Source organism: Neomonachus schauinslandi, chromosome 1 (genome assembly GCF_002201575.2).
Source record: "Neomonachus schauinslandi chromosome 1, ASM220157v2, whole genome shotgun sequence".
In the NCBI taxonomy this organism is placed as follows: Eukaryota; Metazoa; Chordata; class Mammalia; order Carnivora; family Phocidae; genus Neomonachus; species Neomonachus schauinslandi.
Window position 1 is genome coordinate 47,773,268 of NC_058403.1, and position 22,448 is coordinate 47,795,715.

The 22,448-nt window shown below is 40.5% G+C and overlaps 1 protein-coding gene across 2 annotated transcripts in view; it reads left to right on the top strand.

The window, feature by feature from the left end:
• The window catches only part of CEP97 (centrosomal protein 97), a 40,060-nt gene that overhangs the window by 1,482 nt on the left and 16,130 nt on the right, over positions 1-22,448 (top strand). Inside the window, exons 2-7 of one of the 2 annotated variants that reach the window (XM_021692516.2) lie at positions 12,821-12,996; positions 15,212-15,354; positions 15,966-16,124; positions 17,138-17,239; positions 19,069-19,182; positions 19,739-19,905. In XM_021692516.2, the coding sequence (XP_021548191.1) occupies positions 12,954-12,996; positions 15,212-15,354; positions 15,966-16,124; positions 17,138-17,239; positions 19,069-19,182; positions 19,739-19,905 (728 nt within the window). In that variant the 5' untranslated portion in view covers positions 12,821-12,953. Of the gene's footprint in view, positions 1-12,820; positions 12,997-15,211; positions 15,355-15,965; positions 16,125-17,137; positions 17,240-19,068; positions 19,183-19,738; positions 19,906-22,448 lie in introns of those variants that run through there. The other variant, XM_021692517.2, reaches the window with a different exon arrangement.

Here is a 22,448-nt window from a genome sequence, read left to right on the forward strand (position 1 = left end):
GGATGGAGCGAAGATTTATAAGCAGGAATTTGGTACACAGAACCCCAGAATTTATAGTACCTTCCCAAGCATTTTAGGAAGATTTTATTTTATTGGTCTTCAAAATTAAGTTTGGCCTGAGTAGCTCTGTGGAGGAAAAGCAGAAAACCAGATCTTAGAGATTTAGCTCTTTTACTCTTTCTTAGAGGGCGTTCTTGAGCTGGCCTCTCAGGGTTCTTTGTAACACATTGTGTGTATCACACCTTAAATTGTGCTCAAATACTCTTAGAATAAGAAGAAGGTATACAGAAGACCCTAAAAGTATTTTATATAGTGTCATAAGACACAGCTTCCAACACCATCCATACATTTTTGGTGACTTTATCCTTACATTCTCTTTTATTTTTTTATTTGGAGTCTAACGCAGGGCTTGAACTTACAACCCTGAGCTCAAGACCTGAGCTGAGACCAGGAGATGGACACTTAAGCAGTTGAGCCACCCAGGCACCCCATTACATTATTTCTTATAGGAAAAAGGCTCAGCTGTCCTTCCTTCTCATTTATTTTCTTATGGAGCAATACTGAACCAAAATTGGCCTTCTTCTCAGCCTCCTATAGCTCCTGAGAACAGAGCATTCTTCTGTTCATTGCTTCTTCATCTTTTACATATACTTACTTGCTGTATTAGTTTTCTGTGGTCGCTGTAACAAATTACTACACACTTGGTAGCTTAAAAGTTCAGAAATACATTCTTTTGGTTCTGCAGGCCAGAAGTCTAAAATGAATAACATTGGGCTGAAATCAACAAATCCTTGCTCTAGACTCTGGAAGCTCAGTGGCAGAACATGTTCCTTGCTCTTCTGTTTCCACTCAGATAAACCCTCTTGAATTCCTATCCCATAGAAACTATGAGATCACAAATGTTTGTTGTTTTAAACTACTATGTTTAGGAATACTTTGTTGACGTAGCAATGGATAGTTAATAGAGGAGGTAAGGAAATTGTGAAGATGAGAACTTAGTGAATAATGATATCATTTGTCAAAAAGACAGATAAGAGAAAGGAGCATGTTTGTGGGGGAAAGGGCCAATTTTGCAAAGTCAGGGCTCCAGATGCCTATAGTACATTAAGGTGGTGGTGTGTTTTAGGAAGTTAAACAAGTTCAAAGGAGTGTTTGGAATAGGATATATTTTAAGAGTAATGGACATATAGGTGATAGAATATGTGTGATGATATCACCTAGTGTTACAGGCTGACTTCTTTGGAAGCATTTCCTGAGACTGGGTTTAGGATGCAAGATGTTTATTAGGGGGCGCCTGGGTGGCTCAGTTGGTTAAGCGACTGCCTTCGGCTCAGGTCATGATCCTGGAGTCCCGGGATCGAATCCCACATCAGGCTCCCTGCTGAGCAGGGAGTCTGCTTCTCCCTCTGACCCTCCCCTCTCTCATGTGCTCTCTCTCATTCTCTCTCTCAAATAAATAAATAAAATCTTTAAAAAAAAAAAGATGTTTATTAGGGATCAAGTCCTGTGAAAGGAGAGGGGAGAAAGCAATATGAGGCAGAAGTTAAATAAATTACTGGCCCAACTAAACCTCAGTTATCCCCAGCAGGAGCTCTGGAACAATTATTGCCTGTCAGAGTATTCCATGTTTGGCCAAATAATCAACCCATTTATACTACCACCTTATCACCAGATGTGTGTTGCCCCAGAGAGATCATGACCCAAGTAAGGTGGTTCTCAGTAGCTGAGCCAGATCCTACTGATAGGTGGGGATGCCAGTGACAATGATCAATGTCCACTGTTTGGCAGCAAGCTCTTGCTTGAAGAGGGATCTGGATATTGCATCTCTGTGTCTACCACCCCCAGAAAGAGTGACTAGAGTGAATCAGCAAAAAAGAATCCAGAAATACCAGTATTTAAGGGACAAGGGAATGGAGGGAAAATCATCTGAAGAAGGCTGAGCAGATGAGGTCAAAGGAAATAGAGACCATGATAGTCACTTCAGAGAAGCCTATGGAAGAGTTTTGACAGTGCTAAAAGCCACATAAAGTTCCAGTAAGACAATGACAGGACTGTAAACATGAATGCCTTTGGAATCACTCAGCCCCCTTTTTAGTGTTTCTCCCCATAGCATTCTCTTCTCAGGTGTGGGAGGGATGTGCCTTTTTAGAATCTACCACCATAGTTCCTGGAAGGCTAGTTAATCCGAAGACTTTCAGGCACTGACTTCAGGGAAGGCTTTGAAAGGAATGCCTAGTAACTAGATTAGAAAATGACTAGGTTTAAAAACTATATGGCATTAAAAACTATGAAGCTTTCTTTAAAATTATGAAGCATTAATGGGATACCTAGCTGGTTCAGTTGGTAGAACATGTGACTCTTGATCTTGGGGTCATGAGTTCGAGCCCCACATTGGGTGTAGAGATTACTTAAAAAAATAAAATTATGAAGAATTATTAAAATTAATAATTATGAAGTATACTTTAAAATCTAAATCTAATCAAGTCTTCATATATCTAACTACCAATTATATGATATATAGGGGACAGAAACATGTGAAACAATTCCACAGGGATGCAACTAGCATCTGCTGGATGACTTAACTTCTTCAACAATATGTGAATTGAAAGGAAAAGAGAAATTAGAGCCTATGGATAGGACTATCTGCACAAATAATTTTCAGGACCCAGTGTAGAATGAAAGTGGGACCCCCTTTTTCAAATAGCAGGATAAAGGTATAAAATATTAAGCTGTGTCCTTTCTTCAGTAATCTATCTCTTGACGTTTTATGGTGTTTTTTCATTTGCTATTTAATGTCATGCTCCCTTAGGCAAGGACATTCGCTAGGGATGTGCAGCCCCTCACAGGTGCCCAGGGACCTGCCTTGTGACTTGATGCATGTACTGGAACACACGAGGCCCAGCCATCTCTTGGGTTGCCCCTACTGTGAGGTTCTGGACCAACGTGTTATGCCCCCCCCCCACCCTGGGGGTGGTGGTGAGGGAGGCGCTGTCAAGCTGGCCATCTCCTTACACTGTATTCCTGGCCTAACCCACAGAGAATGGGCAATCCCCTGGGATGTGTTATGTACCTGGGTCCTGGATGGGGGTGGGCATCAAGCTGCTTGCAGAATGCACGGCAGCAAACTGCAGAACCAGCCACTCTCCAAACCCATCCCTAGAAAGTGAGGAAGCAGCATGAAGTGGACCGCCTATGAGCTGAGGCTTCAAGCTCCAGGCACATGCCCTATTATTCCCATTGTACTTCACTTACAGAACACAGATTCAAAAGATACCATTATCGCTAACCGAAACAGCAAATGCAGGGTATTAAACCCCAGGTGTGGGATGCTCCTGAGTGTTAGGTCCTGTGCGGCTGCATTGGTTGCACAACTTGAATTTTTTTTTTTTAAGATTTTATTTAGGGGGCGCCTGGGTGGCTCAGTCGTTGGGCGTCTGCCTTTGGTTCAGGTCATGATCCCAGGGTCCTGGGATCGAGCCCCGCATCGGGCTCCCTGCTCGGCGGGAGGCCTGCTTCTCCCTCTCCCACCCCCCCTGTTGTGTTCCCTCTCTCGCTGTGTCTCTCTCTGTCAAATAAGTAAATAAAATCTTTAAAAAAAAAAAGTGTTCTTATATTTCGAGATACATACTAAATATTTATAGATGAAATAGCATGATGGTTGGGATTTGTTTTAAAATGAGAGAGCAGCCAGTGGGTAAGGGCATGGATGAAAAAATGACCAGGGACCGGTAAGAGTCGAAGCTGGTGTTGGGTAGGACAGTTCATTAAAATAGTCTGTACATTGTTATGTACTCTTTTATTATTTTTTATTATTTATTTATTTATTTAAGATTTTATTTATCTATCAGAGAGAGAGCACAAGCTGGGGGAGCTGCAGGCAGAGGGAGGAGCAGACTCCCCGCTGAGCAGGGAGCCCTACATGGGGCACCCAAGCGTCCGACTCTTTTAAATACTTTTCCCTAAAAAAAGTTTCAATTATAATGTGCTTTGGGATAGAAAGATTTAAGTCCCACAATTCAATCCTGGAAAATAGGAAGGGTAAGCACCATTTGTATTATTCTGTAATTTAAAAAAGTTTTTAAGTAAAAAAATACTTTAGGGGCACCTGCTCAGTTGGAAGAGCCCACGACTCTTGATCTCAGGGTCATGAGTTTGAGCCCCACATTGGGTATAGAGATTACTTAAATAAATAAAACTTTAAAAATACAGGGGTGCCTGGGTAGCTTAGTCACTTAAGAGCTGTCTTCAGCTTGGGTCATGATTCCAGGGCCCTGGGATCAAGCCCCACATTGGGCTTTCTGCTCAGCAGGGAGTCTGCTTCTCCTTCTCCCTGCAGCTCTGCCTGTTTGTGCTCTCTCTCTCTGTCAAATAAATAAATAAAATCTTAAAAAAAAAAAAAACTTTAAAAATACAGGAGCGTCTAGGTGGCTCGGTTGGTTAAGCATCTGACTCTTGGCTTCTGCTTAGGGCATGATCTCAGGGTCATGGGATCAAGCCCCTAGTTGGGCTTCAAGTTCAGTGGGAAGTCTGCTTGAGATTCTCTCCCTTTTCCTCTGCTCCTCCCCCCACTCCTGTGCACTCTCTCAAATAAATAAATCTTAAAAAAAAAAGTTAAATACTTTATACAAGAACAGCAGCTGTATTCATAATAAATACAGGAAAACATAGGAAACAGTGCAGAGCCCCATCAGTAAGTGAACACATAAGCAAACTATAATATATGTTTATACAATGGACTACTATACAGAAATAAAATGGAATGAACTTTTGATTTACACATCAACATATGAGTACCAAAAATATTATGCTAAGTGGAAGTAGCCTTACCAAAAAAAATGCCTTACTGTATGATTTTATATATATCAAGTTCTACATCATACAAAACTTTTTTTTTTTTAAGATTTTATTTATTTGACAGAGAGAGACACAGCGAGAGAGGGAATACAAGCAGGGGGAGTAGGAGAGGGAGAAGCAGGCTTCCCGCCCAGCAGGGAGCCCAATGTGGGGCTTGATCCCAGGACTCCGGGATCATGACCTGAGCCGAAGGCAGGCGCTTAACGACTGAACCACCCAGGCGCCCCGCAAAACTAACTTTTGATGGGAAAAAATCAGAACAGTGGTTGCTTCTGGGTGGGAAGGGAAGGATTGAGTGGGAAGGTATACAAGAGAACTTTCTGTGTAATGTTCTATATCTGTTTAGGTTTGGGGTTAACTACACAGTTTGTCAAAACTCAGGGAATGTTCCAGGGTGCCTAAGTGGCTCATTAAGTCTCAGGTCCTGATCTCAGGGTCGTGGGATCAAACCTTCCTGCCCCTCTCCCCCCACCACCGCCCTGCATCAGCTCCGCACTCAGCACTGAGTCTGCTTGTCCCTCTCCCTCTGCTCTTCTCCCCCACTCAAATAAAGTCTTAAAAAAAAAAAACCACAACACCTCAGGGAATGTTCATGAAGATTTGAACATTTCATTGTATATAGATTTTACTTTAAAAGAAAGGAAAATAAATATGTATTGAGTGCTCACTGTAGAATTCTTTCAAATTTTCTATATATTGGAAATTTTTCCATAAGAAGATGTTGGAAAATAATTAAAGGAGGTCATCTTCTGGAAGAAACTGGTATTACCAATTGGCTCAAAAATGCAAGAGGAACAAAACATTGTGTTTGTATCGTTCAGTATGCATGTAGTAACTGCTTATTATTTTTCATATATTCTGTTGGTTCTCACTCATGTACTCAAGCTATTTTCTTTGGCTGGAAATCTTTCCTCCCTTCCACTGGCTAACTTCCTACTCAGATTTTACTTCATCTAAAACAGGTCTGGGGCACCTGGGTGGCTCAGTCGTTAAGCCTCTGCCTTTGGCTCAGGTCATGATCCCAGGGTCCTGGGGTGGAGCCCCGCATCGGGCTCCCTGCTGGGCGGGAAGCCTGCTTCTCCCTTTCCCACTCTCCCTGCTTGTGTTCCCACTCTCGCTGTGTCTCTGTCAAATAAATAAAATCTTAAAAAAAAAAAATACTGGATAGAATAATAATTAAAAATAATAAAACAGAGGTCTGCAAATAGTAAATATTTTAGGCTTAGTGGGCTAACAGGCAAGATTGAGGACATTATGTAGGTATTTATATAACAAGAAACAAATTTTTACAATATTTTCATTGATGAAATTTAAATATAATCAAAGTATTGAGTATGGGTTTTTGTAAAACAAAGAGAAAAGAGTAAATGACTTCATTTTCTACTAAAGAGAAAAATGAAATTCTTTTTGGGAGAGGTGGAGGGTAGACAAAACGAATTTTAAAGCCTTTCTGTCAGTGTTCCATAGTAGTGGTTGGGGGGGGGTCTTTTCATTTAGAAAAATTTCAGTCTTGACCCTGAGCTTAAAAAAAAATCCTATAGGGGCACCTGGGTGGCTCAGTCCTTTGAGCATCCCACTCTTGGTTTCAGCTCAGCTCATGATCTCAGGTTTGTGACACTGAGCCCCCCACTGGGCTCCGTGCTTAGCAGGGAGTCTGCTTGAGATTCTCCCCCTCTCTGTCTGCACCTCCCCCAGCTTGTGCTCCCATGCTCTCTCTTAAATCAATCAATCAATCAATCAATCAATCTTTTAGAAAATCATAATAAAACATCAAATGCTGTGTGGTAGGGCAAATCAGATATTCAGCTGCTAATTCTGACAAGAATTCATGGACTGACAGCAAATGAAGTCCATGAGAACAAATGAAGTTTATTGTTAACACTACTGGTTCAATAACACCTGGTAGATTCAAATGTTTTCCACAAAGTACCTGTTGACTGATAATACAATGATGTTATAACCATAGAATTTAACACCTTACATTTTCACAAGTGTTGTAAATCTGTTAAGCTGAGCCTTTTTCTACTTACGTAAGTTTTAACACATCATAGCTGATTTCACTTCAGGTGTAATCAGTTAGTGTTTTCTCAACTTCTTTAAAAATATTCTCATCTGTTTCATGCAGGCTATTCATAGAGGCTATTCTTCAGTCATTTCAAACATTGACTTTCTGAATAAACAGGCACAAATAAGCTGTATCAATAACACCTGTCCATTTATTAAGAGCCATGGAAAACATTAAAAATAATTTTCCTTCACTAAATAATTTAAATTGACTATCAATGCTGCTCACAGAGCTTTAACACTTAAAGCAGCTGTTCTTACCTAAAAGCAAATGGTCTTAAACGAGTTTATTTTTTCTGGATACATTTCTTAAGTGACTGCAGTCAAACATCATTTAAAGTAAATGACTTTCCTTGCTTGGCTAATAAATGAGCCACTTGAAAACTCACTTTGGTAGCAGCCTTCCTTTCTTTTTTCTTTCTTTCTTTGAAGAAATTTTACTATGATGAGATATCTATTAAATTTTTCTAACTTTCTTGATTGATTGCTGTGATTTGGGAATATTGTGATGGCTGGTTAGTCTGGTAATATATTGTATTCTTTAGGCACAGATAATGGTTATTGCATAATAAACAATGCTTTGCAGTGAATTTGATAAAATAATCCACATCTAACTGTATCTTAAAGATGGAATATTTTAAGTCTAGTTTTTTCTTTTTTTTTGTTTTGCTTGATAGGTATATGTTGGTAATAAAAATAATAAAATGTCACAGTATGGTGATATGCATGGCACTTGAAATGGTGTCAAGTAAAAATGTGTTTTGGTGATTTGTAGTATGAAGCAGCAATCTGAAGTGGTAAAATGACACATATGGTCTCAATTATGAATACTCTATTGTTCTGTAAATGCAGCCATAGACAATAGGTAAATAAGTATGGCTGTATTCGAAAAATATTTTATTTATGGACACTGAAATTTGAATCACATATAATTTTATGTGTCATAAAATGTTACTATTCTTTTGTTTTTTTTCCAGCCACATAAAATGTAAAAGCTGTAATTAGCTGTAGACTGTACAAAAGCAGGAGGTAGGGGTGCCTGGGTGGCTCAGATGGTTAAGCGGCTGCCTTCAGCTCAGGTCAAAAAAAAAAAATCGTTAAGGGCACCTGGGTGGCTCAGTCGTTAAGCATCTGCCTTCGGCTCAGGTCATGATCCCAGGGTCCTGGGATCGAGTCCCACATCGGGCTCCTGGCTCAGCAAGGAGCCTGCTTCTCCCTCTCCCTCTGCCTCTCTCCCTGCTCATGCTCTCTCTCTCTGTATCTCTGTGCTTCAGATGAATAAATAAAATCTTAAAAAAAAAAAAAAAAGCAGGAGGTAGAGTGGATTCAGCTTATAGGGCATAGTTTGCCAACCCCTTGTAGAGAATATCTACATAAAGTAGACTTTTGAGTTTATTATTTTATTTGAAGGGATGAAAAGGAATTTGTGATTTTCTTCATAACATTTTCTTTTTTTTTTTTTTTTTTAATTTTGAGTAGGCTCCATGCCCAACTGGGGCTTGAACTCACAACTCTGACATTAAGAGTCACATGCTCTACTGACTGAGCCAACAAGGCACCAGTTGGGAATTTGTGTTTCAGTTTAAAGAGATTGTTATTCATATTCCTTCTGTATTATAGACTTTGTGTTGTGGTTAAATATGAAAATCTTAGTGATTTCAAAATTTTAAAAGTACAATTTTAGAAAAGAAAAAGCTAACATTTGCATTCCTCAGCTTATCAATATACTTTATATATTTCTGCTTGATATTATCCTTTGAACTGGAAAGGAAGAAAAGGTAAAAAATTTTTATTTTTTTATTTTTATTTTTTTTTAAGATTTTATTTATTTATTTGAGAGAGAGAGAACGAGAGACAGAGAGCACAAGAGGGAAGAGGGCAGAGGGAGAAGCAGACCCCCTGCCGAGCAGGGAGCCCGATGCGGGACTCGATCCCGGGACTCCAGGATCATGACCTGAGCCGAAGGCAGTCGCTTAACCAACTGAGCCACCCAGGCGCCCAAAGGTAAAAAATTTTTAAAGGGTATGAGATGGCCAAAAATAAATCACAGGGAGATTTTTTTTTTTTTAAGATTTTATTTATTTGACAGAGAGAGACACAGCGAGAGAGGGAACACAAGCAGGGGGAGTGGGAGAGGGAGAAGCAGGCTTCCATGGAACAGGGAGCCCAATGCGGGGCTTGATCCCAGCACCCTGGGATCATGACCCGAGCCAAAGGCAGACGCTTAGCAACTGAGCCACCCAGGTGCCCCAAGATGAGATTTCCTGTTTATATTCTTGCTAGGACCTGAACCCCTGCCCTACACAGGGCTTAAAATAATGTATGTCCTCCTTGTAACTGTCAAGGAGTTAATGATTTCTTTGGTGTCTTCCAGCACAATAGATAACATCTAAGGAGTGACTAGGCGATGTCATCATGAATGTTTTCCAAGACCACTGACTCTAGGCACCTTGACACCAAGACCCCTGGCTCCAGGGCATAAGTGGCTTTTGGAGGACACCTGAGTACTTGCCCTTGTTTTGACCAGTTCCTAGATGCTGACAGGACATGTACCACTGACCACCATCCTCAGTAAAAACCCAGACTCCAAGCAAAGAGGAGACTCATTCTCCTTTTCCTTTCTGAGTCTCCCAGATGCTCCATCTGTATCTGCTCTCTCTGTATCTTCAATAAACTCTGCTCTCACTTCCTCTCAGCTCATGTTTGATTTCTTTCCTACACGAAGCCAAGGATCCTGTTGGCTGGTCCTGTGGGACCCTCTCTGTGTCCTCAGACCCAGCCAGTCTGCATCATTAAGAGCTTTGCCGTTTTAAAACTTTAAAACTTCAAAGTTATTATTACATTTACTTTTTTAAAATATAAGCTCTCATCCTAATCAGAAAACCTCCCTTGTTTTATCCAGATATATTGCACTATCCACAAACATTGTTCTAGTTTCCCGTCTCTTTGTGTTATCTAAACTTGTATATAATGCTCTCCTGAGCATTAAGGTTAAAGGTTACCATCCACTATTACAAGTCTCCTTCCTGCCACTGTTCTACTATTCAATTCATCCTTGTTATATGAGCAGTTTAACCTTCTAAAACACAAGTTTCATTTTGTCAATCCCTCACTCAAAAACAGCAAATGCAAATTAGTGGAATGAATGGTGAGAGGTAGGGTGAGGCCAGATTATGCTGGCCCTCGAAAGTTGAAATACAAGAGTAAAGTATTTGAGGAAGGGATTAACATGATAAAAGGTGTTTTACTTAGATCTTGCCTGTAGCAGTGGGCAGGTTATGAGATGCAGGTTATGAGTCAGGCTATCAGCAGGTTATGAGATGCAGGTTATGAGTCAGGCTATCAGCAGGTTATGAGATGCAGGTTATGAGTCAGGCTATCAGCTGTTGCAGAGATCAGGTACACTGCTGATAGGAAGGAAAGTGTTATGGATCCTAGGCCTGACCAAAACAAAACAAAAAACAAAAAATGCTATCTTGTTGAGAGGTTCATAGTGTTGGTTAGTAGAATCCTTTGATTTGAGCTTGCAAGGTTTAACATATATACAAGATGAGACAATTTAGTTACAGTGTAGCAATTTGATTTTAGATGTACAAGCTGTATCTGAAGCACAAGAGTTTCTGAGGTGTGATTTTAAAGGTTGCTGGTTCACTTAGGATGTGGGACTGTGCCCAGGAACATCTGGCCACTCTTTTATGGATCCAGGATTATACTTAGTTGACTCCATAAAAGGAATACTTTCCTCTGGATTCTAGGTCAGATGAACCAGACAGGATTCTGGTTCTGCTATTGCTATAAACTTGCAGGAACCTGTGCTCCTCTGGTGCCCTCTGAGCTTCCAGGATCCCTCTCCCAGGTCATTATCCTGCAAAATTGGAGAGAACTGTAAATGCTTTCTCCCTCCGTGAGCTAGAGACTCTCCTCAATCCTCACCAGATATTCCAGGGAACAAAGCAGGAGGCAGTATTCAAACTTGCTTTGTTCTTACACCTATATAGTAAGATTGTGCTTTCTAAATAAGGGACCTCGGGGCGCCTGGGTGGCTCAGTTGGTTAAGTGACTGCCTTCGGCTTGGGTCATGGTTCCAGGGTCCTGGAATGGAGCACTGCATCGGGCTCCCTCCCTGGCGGGAAGCCTGCTTCTCCCTCTCCCATTCCCCCTGCTTGTGTTCCCTCTCTCGCTGCCTCTCTCTCTCTCGCTCGCTCTGTTAAAAAAACGGATAAAATCTTTAAAATAAATAAATAAGGGGCCTCTTTGTTAGATGAGAAAGATTCCTAGTCTTAATTACCTCTTCAGAACTAGGAAATTTGTCTTCAGAATAAAACAGTGGGAAATAGAGTGAGAAAAAGTTAAGTTGTGCGAGTTAGAGGAAGACAAATGCCATATGATTTCACTCGTGTGGAATTTAAGAAACAAAACAGATGAACATAGGGGAAGGGAAAAAAGAGAGGCAAATCATAAGAGACTTAACTATAGAGAACAAACTGAGGCTTGATGGAGGGGAGGTTAGCAGGGGAATGGGTTAAATAGGTGATGGATATTAAGGTGGGCACTTGTGATGAACACTGGGTGTTTTATGTAAGTGATGAATCACTAAATTCTACACCTGAAACTCAGTTTTTTAAAAGATTTATTTATTTACTACAGCGAGAGCAGGAGGGAGGAGCAGAGGGAAAGAGAGAGAATCTCCAGCAGACTCCCCACTGAGCATGGAGCCCAATGCGGGGCTGGATCCCAGGATCCCACAATCCCAAGATCATGACCTGAACCAAAATCAAGAGTCCCTCAAACAACTGAGCCACCCAGGCACCCCTACACCTGAAACTCACTTTACCATATATGTTAACTAATTGGAATTTAAATAAATATTTGAAATAAAAAAAGAGTTAAGGGGAGGTGTAGTCACAGAGATCAGAGGAGAACCCATAAAGGAGGAAAAGTTCACAGGATCAAGGGCCTGGAAATCTAAAAGTGTGAGTTAATGGACTTTCCCAAACCACGAATTGTCAGAGATTTTGTATATTGCTGTTTCAGAAAGAGGGGAGTTCAGAATAAAGATTGCAAGAGGGAATGGAGGCATGTGTAATAGAGATTGGAAGTTCCCTTTGTACATTCTGTCCTGCTATTAGGTTAGTCTCTCACTTCCTGTGAGAGCAGCTTCATTACCAACTGACCCCATTTGCAGCCTATGCTAATGTCTTTTCATCTACTTCTGAACTGTCTAGAGTCTACCCAACTTTTAAGCCCTAGCTCAGTTTCACTTCCTCCTTCAAGTCTTCTTTGAAAATTATTGTTTCCATTTCTTTCTCCATTCGCTGAGATCTTGTGTTAATAGTTACAATCATACTAGTTAGCAGGTAATAGTTATAGCAAAAGTGTGAGCCTACTCCCCTCGACTTAGGCAGTGTAATTTTTGAGTTTGGAGACTATACTGTAAAATTCTTTTGTATATTCCTTGCAAAAATTCTAGGTTCATACTTATTAGATATACCCTCAGGTCTAAAGTTCTGTTAAATATTCAAGAACCACTTAAAAATACTGTATAAAACCTTCTCTCCGAGAATGCTTTAAATTTTCAAGTTGAAATGTATCCATTTTGACTATCTTAACAAGATTGCCCAAGTCATTCCTATAGCAGAGCAGAAAACTTTCAACTTCCTCATTATTGTCAAAAGGGACAGCCACGTTAGAGACTTGTAGCAGTGAGCGCTGAAATTCGATCTGTATTAAATAGCGACCTTATAATCATCTCAATGGTAAAAGTGTCAAATTTCACAGACACCTAGAAAAGGGAGCGAAAAGATCATCTAACAATAGTTTGCTTATCTGTCAGATCAGGGAGTTCACCAGGGTTTCTAAACACACTGCGGCTCAGATTCTAACCCGAGTTTTACGTCATTAGACGCAGGCAGCCAATTGGGCCGTCCGGTTGCCGTGCCTCCTGGGAGCTGTAGTTTCCGGCTCCCTCCTCCTGACTCCAAACTCCACCGAGCAGCTGGAGGACGGTTGCTTGGTATTATTAGCAAGCGAGAAGTATGGCGGTGGCGCGCGTCGACCCGGCTTTGCCTCCTGGAGAAGGTAAGGCGACCCCCCCTTGAATCCCAAAGTTTACTCCATGGAACTAAATTAAATAGGTACCTGGTGGAGAAAAGAAGTCTGGGTTTAGGGGTGCAGTTCTGTACCAGTTCTTTTGATGTGGGCTGTGGGCGTCGCGGAGCCGCGCTGCCCTCTGGGAATTGTAGTTCCCGGGTGCTGTCTAGCTCTGCGGCTTTACGGAGAGGGCCGAGCTGGGGACTACATCCCCAGGGTCCTTCGCGCGGCCGGGCGCCTTGGCTCCCGCGCTTCTGAGGCTGCCTGGGTGGTGGGTTTCGGACTGCGGTGGCCTTTCTTGGATTTGTAGTTTGAATTCTGGATGCCCAAGTGAAAATTGCCGGATCTCCATCTTTCGCTTTACGCGTCTCCCTTATCCTCTCGGTTCCTATCACGTTCAGGAAACCCTCTCTCAAACATACCTCCTAGACTGACGTTAAACCCTTTTTTGGAAGTGTTCGGTGGCCGTGGTAAAATTCAGGGTGACCGAGAGTCCACAGATATCCACCCCTTGTTCTGCAGACCAGGTTTTGGGATCGGGTTTGGTCGCTACCCAGCGGAGCGCGGGGTGTGGGTGCTTCTGTGGCCGGGAGTCGCCGGGCGTGAGCCGAGCCTCCTGTGTTTTGGTTACAGCTCCGAGGCTCCGCAGCAGCCTTCTGGGTCGGGGGCCGGGCTGAGGGTTGAGGCCTCTCTCCACAGCTTAGACCAGGGGGGTCATTATCTGGGGGCCCTGACTCCTTGGTGGGGGTGAGGGGGATCGATGGTTCTAAGAGGTCTGTCGACCCCGTGGAACTGTGTGCAAAGACTACATTTTCCTTGGACAGTACACAGCTTTCACCAAATTCTCAGGGAATCCTCATGATCACCCCCAAATTCTGGCATCCATTAGACAATGAAAAGACGTTGAAAACTTTCAGGAGAGCAATCTCGCATAATTATTTCCCACAGTAATCTTAATCTGGGTATACATTTGAAATTGGCAGTTTCTGTGGCCCCACCCCTTTTTGATATCGGCTTCTCTTAAACTCCACCTCCTCAGCCCACCAAGGGAACTTACTGACAATAATAGCAGTAAACATTTACAGAGCACTTTTTATATGAGCCAGACGTTGTTCTGAGTGCTTTTTTTTTTCTTACATGATCTCATTTTCTCTGTAGAACAATATTATAAGGCAGATATTATTATCACCCTCATCTTGTAGAGTGGAAAATGAGCCTCAAAGAGATCTATTACTTGCCCAAGATACCACAGTGGTTATTGGCGGAGCCAGGATTTGAACGTCTGTGAAACTAGATTATTGAGTGCGGTATGCCAGGAGTGGGGCTAAGTTTTGTTCATATGGTTTCTGTTTTCATCCTCACCTCAATTTAATTAATTAGGTGTATTGTTCCCATTTTGTAGATAAATTAACTGAACTATACATTGATTTTAAAAAGTTTGGGCACTTTAGGATATACTGGTAGTTAGGTTGTAAGCAGGTTGATCTCTATCAAAAGATTAGTTCCGTTTAAAAAAAGACAATCATTACTTAGCCACAAAATATGGAATAGTTCTTATTTATTTACTTATTTGTTTATTGAGAGAGCGTGCTTGCGCTGTCTATGGGAGGGGGTTGAGGGGAGGGTCAGAGAGAGAATCTTTTTTTAAAAAAATATTTTATTTATTTATTTGACAGAAAGAGAGAGCAAGAGAGGGAACACAAGCAGGGGGAGTGGGAGAGGGAGAAGCAGGCTTCCCGCTGAGCAGGGAGCCTGATGCGGGGCTCCATCCCAGGACTCTGGGATTATGACCTGAGCCGAAAGCAGACGCTTAACGACTGAGCCACCCAGGTGCCCCAAGAGAGAGAATCTTAAGGGTGGAGCTGACGGGGGGCTCCATCCCTGGACCCTGAAATTATGACCTGAGCCAAAATCAAGAGTTGATGCTTTAACCGACCTCCAGTAGTTCATATTTAAATGTGAAGAATTCCAAAGTATTATTGTGAGCAGAATATCACAAATTTCTAGGTGTAATATGATATTTCGGAGGGAAAGTGAACAATTTCAATCTGTGGTCATTTAGAACTTGATTGCCTTAATTTTTAAATCTTGATATTTATTATGCTCTAGTGTTTTCTAACTCTAAATATAGAGATTTTATGAATATAATTCCATGCTCAGCTTTGTATTTGTGTTTTCTAACAATTTCTCTTCTATCTTCAAGGATCAGTGGTCAACTGGTCAGGACAGGGGCTACAGAAATTAAGTCCAAACTTACCCTGTGAGGCTGATATTCATACTTTGATTCTGGATAAAAATCAGATTATTAAATTGGAAAATCTTGAGAAATGCCGACAATTAATACAAGTAGGTATTGCCATCTGGGGGAAATAGTTATATATGTTTATTATTTTACAAAACAATAAAATAACCTAACAAAGAGTAACTCTGCAGGCCTAGAAAGCAGTAAATCTTATCTTAAATTTTTACATGACAATTTACCTTGAAGGTGAACACATATGCTACATTTAAAATTGACTAGAAAAAGAAGCATTTGTTAAAAAAACAAAACATTTTGTGTTGGCAAAGCGTTGTGTTGTTAAGATAACCTTTTACATCATGATGAAGGTAAAGAGTTTATTCATTCATTCTGTTAGCAAATATTTATTGGGCTCCTCTTAGGTATCTGGCACTCCTCTCAAGTAGTTGCTCTGTTAAAAATGTTTTCTCTTGAACAGTTCGAGAGGGTCTGATTGCTCAGCTTTACGTATATTTTCCATTGCTTAGGAACAACTTAGAACAACAACAACAACAAATAGTTACACTATAGAGTATTTAGATAAAATATGTGAGAAGTTCAAATTGGGTTTGTATATTTGGGAATGCTTGGCCATATAAACAAATCTTTTTAACCACCCTCATGTGAAAGTAATATGCATATTTTATTTCTAAGAGAATGATATGTTTTCTTTCCACAGTTGTCAGTGGCTAATAATCGGCTGGTGCGAATGATGGGTGTGGCCAAACTGACCCAACTCCGGGTGTTGAATTTGCCTCATAACAGCATTGGCTATGTGGAAGGGCTGAAGGATCTAGTACATTTGGAATGGCTGAATTTGGCAGGAAATAATCTCAAGGTGAATTGTTTCTTTTTTTTAGTAGTTGCGTTTTCTTTTTTTAATTTATAAAAGTATTCACTGTAAAAAAAAACTCAAGCAGTATAGAAATAAATAGAATAAAAAGTGAAAGTATCTACTCCCACTTCCCAGGGATAATTTTAGTTAACATAAACTGAAAAAAAAATTTATTTTGACACACATATGCAGTATAATATTCCTGCTTCCATCACTTAGTAGCTCTGTATTGTTGTGTAGTAAATATCTCCATGTCTTATTTTTTGATATGTTAGATGAGTGGACTCAAATGATATTAATAGCTCACTTATTTTTTTTTTTAAAGATTTTATTTATGTATTTGAGAGAGAGAGAGAGAGCATGAGGGGGGGAGGGTCAGAGGGAGAAGCAGACTCCTCGCTGAGCAAGGAGCCTGATGCGGGACTCGATCCCGGGACTCCAGGATCATGACCTGAGCCGAAGGCAGTCGCTTAACCAGCTGAGCCACCCAGGCGCCCAATAGCTCACTTATTGATCAGTTAATTTATGCTAGGTGCTATTGTATGCACCTTAACTGTATTAACTCATTCAGTGTCATAACAGCCTATGAAGTAGGTAAAAAATCATTATGTCTATTACATAAATGAGAAGCTGAAGTACAGAGAAGTAAAGTAACTTGCTTAAGGTCACATAGCCAGGAGTAGCAGAGCCAGGATTTGAATCCATGCAGTTTGACTTCACTCTTAACTTGTAAACTCTATACTGTACCAACTGTCATGTGTTATCACTAAGGTTTTTTCAAGCTATAAATATCTGGGATGATATGATCCTCTCCTCTCGGGATAATGAAGGTAGAAGCTTGCTATATAACAATTTACCAAATTCTGTTATTACTACTTCCTCTTTCTCTTGATAAATTCTCCTCTGCTTCCAATAATAAGCAGAGGAGGCAGGAGACTCAGCTATGAGGAACTAGGGAAGAATTTCATTTTTTGATTTTGTGTACATGAACTAGTGTGATGCTTTTCTTATGATAGGTCATGGAACAAATCAGTAGCTGTGCAGCTCTACAGCACCTTGATTTATCAGACAATAACATACCCCAGATAGGTGATCTATCTAAATTGGTATCACTGAAGGTAAGTGTGTCATTTCTGACATTTTCTTGTCATTTCTGAAATTTTTATGTCATTTCTGAAATTTTATACTAATTTTATACTAATACACCAAAAGAAAGTGATCTGATTGGCCTAAAATCAGCCTATTCTGTATGGAGAACAGATTGTGTACATTATGATAAAATTTCTGTTAGAGCACCAGAAATTAAGTATGCAACTCTTTGTTTTTAGTTTCTATAATTGATTTATTTTAACTAGAACTGGTCATTGTAGTTAAGGTTAATTCTTATTTGTCATCTATGAACATAATGAAATCCCCTTTATGCCTAATCAGCCAACACTAGCAGCTTTAGCTATATAATATGTAACATGTTGGTAACGTTGAGAGTGATTATTCCTGAATTTGAGTTTGTTTTTTTGACACTTGGGATTGCTGTTTTTTGAGTAAAACATATTACTAAATTTTCAAAAGGAACTTTAATTTAAAAAGTAAACCTGTAGCGTATAGCACTTTTTATGGAGGGGAATTTATCATGCAATCAGATAAGTAACAGTTGCAATTACAGCTTCAAAAACATGTAGGCTTTTTCCACATTTTTGCATCATTGAATATTATTAGTATCATATAACTCATTAAGCCTTAGAAGCAGTATTATTAGATCAACTTTCCCCACATCTTTAGCATAAATCATTTTTAGCAATAATTACTCTAAACAATCTGATGTGTCCAGATACTAAGAATTCTGAGGAACTACGGATTTTTTTTTTTTTTCTGGAATGATTATTTTATCAGAATCCTGGGTATTAAAAGCCTTCAGTTATTCTTCATTGTTGTTGACTTAATTTGAGTCAGCCTCATCTGCAAGTAGCATATTGTTCCTTCCTTAAGCTTTTAGTTTTCAAGAGAATACAGTTGTAAATTATAGGTTGTGGGTTACCTCTTTCTCTTTTGGAAAATTTGCTTTATATGTGATTTATTTTATTTATTTATTTGACAGAGAGAGAGAGCACAAGCAGGGGGAGCAGCAGGCAGAGGGAGAGGGAGAAGCAGGCTCCCCACTGAGCAGGGAGCTTGATGCGGGGCTTGGTCCCAGGACCCTGGAATCAAGACCTGAGCCAAAGGCAGATGCTTAACCAACTGAGCCACCCAGGCGCCCCATATGTGATTGTTTTAATGAATGTTTTCTTTTACTTTCCTCACCCTTTATTTTGCTTGCTTCCTTTTTTTTTTTTTTTAGAGAGAGCGCATGTGAGGAGGGTGGTAGAGGGAGAGGGAGAGAGAGACTCTTAAGCAGGCTCCACACCCAGTGCAGAGCCCATCACAGGGCTTGATCTCATGAGATCATGACCTGAGCCGAAATCAAGAGTCAGACACTTAACCAATTGAGCTACCCAAGTGCCCCTTGATTTTTTTTTTTTAAGATTTTATTTTTAAGAAATCTCCACCCAACATGGGGCTAGAATTCATAACCCTGAGATCAAGAGTCACATGCTGTACTGACTGAGCCAGCCAAGCACCCCTATTTTGATGTTTTAAAAGGAAATGAACAATATGTTGGAAATTGCTCAAGTTTTAATAATTTAAATCTCAAAAAATGCTATTTATTACACTAAGCTATATGTTCTTGGACAAATCTTTAAACTTTCTTGAGCTTAGAATGTGGACATGAAAAGAGAGAGTTGGACCAGAAGACCACCTAGGACCCTTGTAGCATTAATAGTCTGCTTTGTAAGTGATGAAAAGTATAATAAAATAGATCCTTTTATTTTTATATGCACCATTTTGGTTATGTCAAAGTAGATAAATTATAATCTTTTCATTTGTAATTCATCCTGTTTTTACTTTCAAGACCCTGCTTTTACATGGAAACATCATCACCTCTCTTAGAATGGCACCTGCTTATCTACCCAGAAGTCTTGCTATACTTTCCTTGGCAGAAAATGAAATTCGGGACTTAAATGAGGTAAAATTGGAGGGTATTCTGTGGGATCCAGGAAGCTGCAAGGTACCGAAGAGACTCAGGAGAAAGTTGTGAGCTCACTTGTTAACTGTGAGCATCTTGGAAGATACTGCCAAAAAGATGAAACACTTGACTCAAGATGATCATTATTTTTCTTTCTACTTTTTCTTAATGTCAGTGGGTCATTAAGGCTTAATTTCATTTGTAATGCTGCCACTGTTATTCCATTTGGAACTGATTTGTGGTAGAGGTATATCTACGTTAAAGGGATCAATAAGGACACTGTACACCTTTCTCTGGCTGCTATTATGTTTTCAAAATAGGATTTTCTGTTAGGAAACAGTGCTGATACTTTGTAAGGTATTGTGCAGCAAGGACAGATGGCCATATTGATGGAATTTTGGAAGTCAGTGGATAATGTAAGAGTGTTACTTGTTGCTTTTCAGAACAAGAGGGAAATTGTTACATTCTCAAATTGACAAAGATGTGTACTCAAAGGAAGCCCTGTGCTTAATACTAAATAGTCCATTTCATTCAACAAAGATGTCCTTTGTTCCAGATCTCTTTTTTGGCATCCTTAACTGAATTGGAACAGTTATCGATCATGAACAATCCTTGTGTGATGGCAACACCGTCCATTCCAGGGTTTGACTATCGGCCATACATTGTCAGCTGGTGCTTAAACCTCAGAGTCCTAGATGGATACGTGATTTCTCAGAAGGAAAGGTGAATATGACCTTTTTTTTAAGATTTTATTTATTTGAGAGAGAGAATGAGAGAGAGAGAGCACATGAGAGGGGGGAGGGTCAGAGGGAGAAGCAGACTCCCCGCTGAGCAGGGAGCCCGATGCGGAACTCGATCCTGGGACTCCAGGATCATGATCTGAGCCGAAGGCAGTCACCCAACAAACTGAGCCACCCAGGCGCCCTGAATATGACCTTTTTAATGTCACATTTATCATGGAAGTTACTGAAAAGACCATTTCTAACTTACTACAGATTACTAAACTGAATATTTCTTAAAATGTGCATTTAGGAATTAAGATCATTAATGCAATCATATAGCAAACTAACTATATGCTGGTCATTTAGGATTTTCTGTCCTTTCTAAGAAAGGATAAGAAATAAATATCAGTCTGAGAGGTTGGGGCTAGTGAGTTTAACTTAATGCCCAACATACAACAATTTGATTACTGAAAGTTCTTTTGTTAATTGGTTGTTTGCAGGGCTTAGAGCATTTTCTATAGAAATCATATTATGGATGCTGTGTAGGGTCTCAGATCAATCCCACAAAAGCTTCTAATCCATCTTATATGTAAGGGCAGTATTAGTAATAGGACCCGGGGTGCCTCAATTGTTCAGCATCTGACTCTTAGTTTTGGATCAGGTCATGATCTCACAGTGTGGGTTTAAGCCCTGTGTTGGGCTCCGTGCTGAGCCTGGAGTCTGCTTGAGATTCTCTCTTTCTCTTTCTGCCCTTGCCCCTGCTTGCACACATGCATGTGCATGCTCTCTCTCTCTCTCAAATAATAAGGAAAATATTTAGGGGTACCTGGGTGGCTCAGTTGGTTAAGCGTCCCATTCTTGGTTTTGCCTTAGGTCATGATCTCATGGGTTGTGGGATCAAGCCCCGTGTAGAGCACTGCACTCAGCGTGGAGTCTGCTTGAAAGATTCTCTCCCTCTGCCTCTCCCCCTGCTCACTATCTCTCTCTCTTTCAAATAAATAAATAAATCTTTAAAAAAAAATTAAAATCTTAAAATAGGACATAATTACCCTTTATAACAATGATTTTGTGGGAAAATTCATGCAGAGTTTCAGTTTGGAACTGGTAGCAGACATACTGATTGTCCTTCTCTACTCATAACGTGTGAAGCAGCAGAAGTGGAAACTTTCCTATCTCTAAGCATTGATGGTTTCTGCACTTGGAGCTGGGACCCCTACATGACGGGGTCTTCTGGGCACTGGCACATGATCATTGGAATCAGAACTTTAGGGGAGATAAACTAGGATGTGAACAAGAGGGGGTGGAGTTGGAGGGGATAGTATGAATTGAGATGAGTTTATTCTCTTCACTTTGCCTCATTTCACTTTCTCCTCTCAGTGTGTACATACATGCATTCATGGACTCAACAGGTACATTATTCCTCACCATTTTTGTCCACTTGTACTAGAGACTGGTATATCTGCTTGAGGAGTATCCTGGTGGAAGGATGAATGGTAGATTACCGACAGGGTTTTCCTTTTCCTTCTTCCTGCTCTTTCATCTAGTTGCTGAATAAGATGTGAGGCAGTGAGGAATGATAGCCAGGACCTACATAGTGGTGATGCTGGTGGAGGGTGAGTGACATACATCAGGTCTAGTTTGCCTACAAAACAAAAAATTGTGGCTTTTCCTTTCTCTTGCAGTATGTGTTGCTACGTACTCAGAAACTGATTCTGTTTTCAACTAGATAGTTCTAAAGCTTGAATATGGGTTTACCTTGATTATCTTCTCTGACTTTTCCTTTCCTTTTATTTTATTTTAAGATTTTATTTATTTGACAGAGACACAGCGAGAGAAGGAACACAAGCAGGGGGAGTGGGAAAGGGAGAAGCAGGCTTCCTGCTGAGCAGGAACTCGATGCGGGGCTCGATCCCAGGACCCTGGATCATGACCTGAGCCGAAGGCAGATGCTTAATTACTGAACCACCCAGGCGCCCCCGACTCTTCCTTTAAGAGAAAAAAAATACTTGTCAGATTTTTCTATATGAGTAGGATTGGCAATATTGTCATATATGGGAGGTAGCATGGTGAGATAGGCAGAGAGAAGGGTTTGGTGTAAAGAGAGACATGGGAAAAGGGACAAGAGAAGAATTCACATGTTTCCCTGCCACTCATTAGCTGTGTGGCCTGGGCAAGTTCCTTAGCTTCTCTGAGCTTTAGTTTTCTCATCTGTAAAATGTGGATGATACTACCTAGCTTTTTTTTTTTTTTTTTAAAGATTTTATTTATTTGACAGAGAGAGACACAGTGAGAGAGGTTCGGAACACAAGCAAGGGGAGTGGGAGAGGGAGAAGCAGGCTTCCCGCGGAGCAGGGAGCCTGATGCGGGGCTCGATCCCAGGACCCTGGGATCATGACCTGAGCTGAAGGCAGACGCTTAATGGCTGAGCCACCCGGGCGCCCCAGATACTACCTAGCTTTTAAGAATGAGGATTAAGGCTAATGCATATGGCATAATATTGGCCATATGGTAGGTGCTTAAAAAACGGTAATTGTCATTATTACT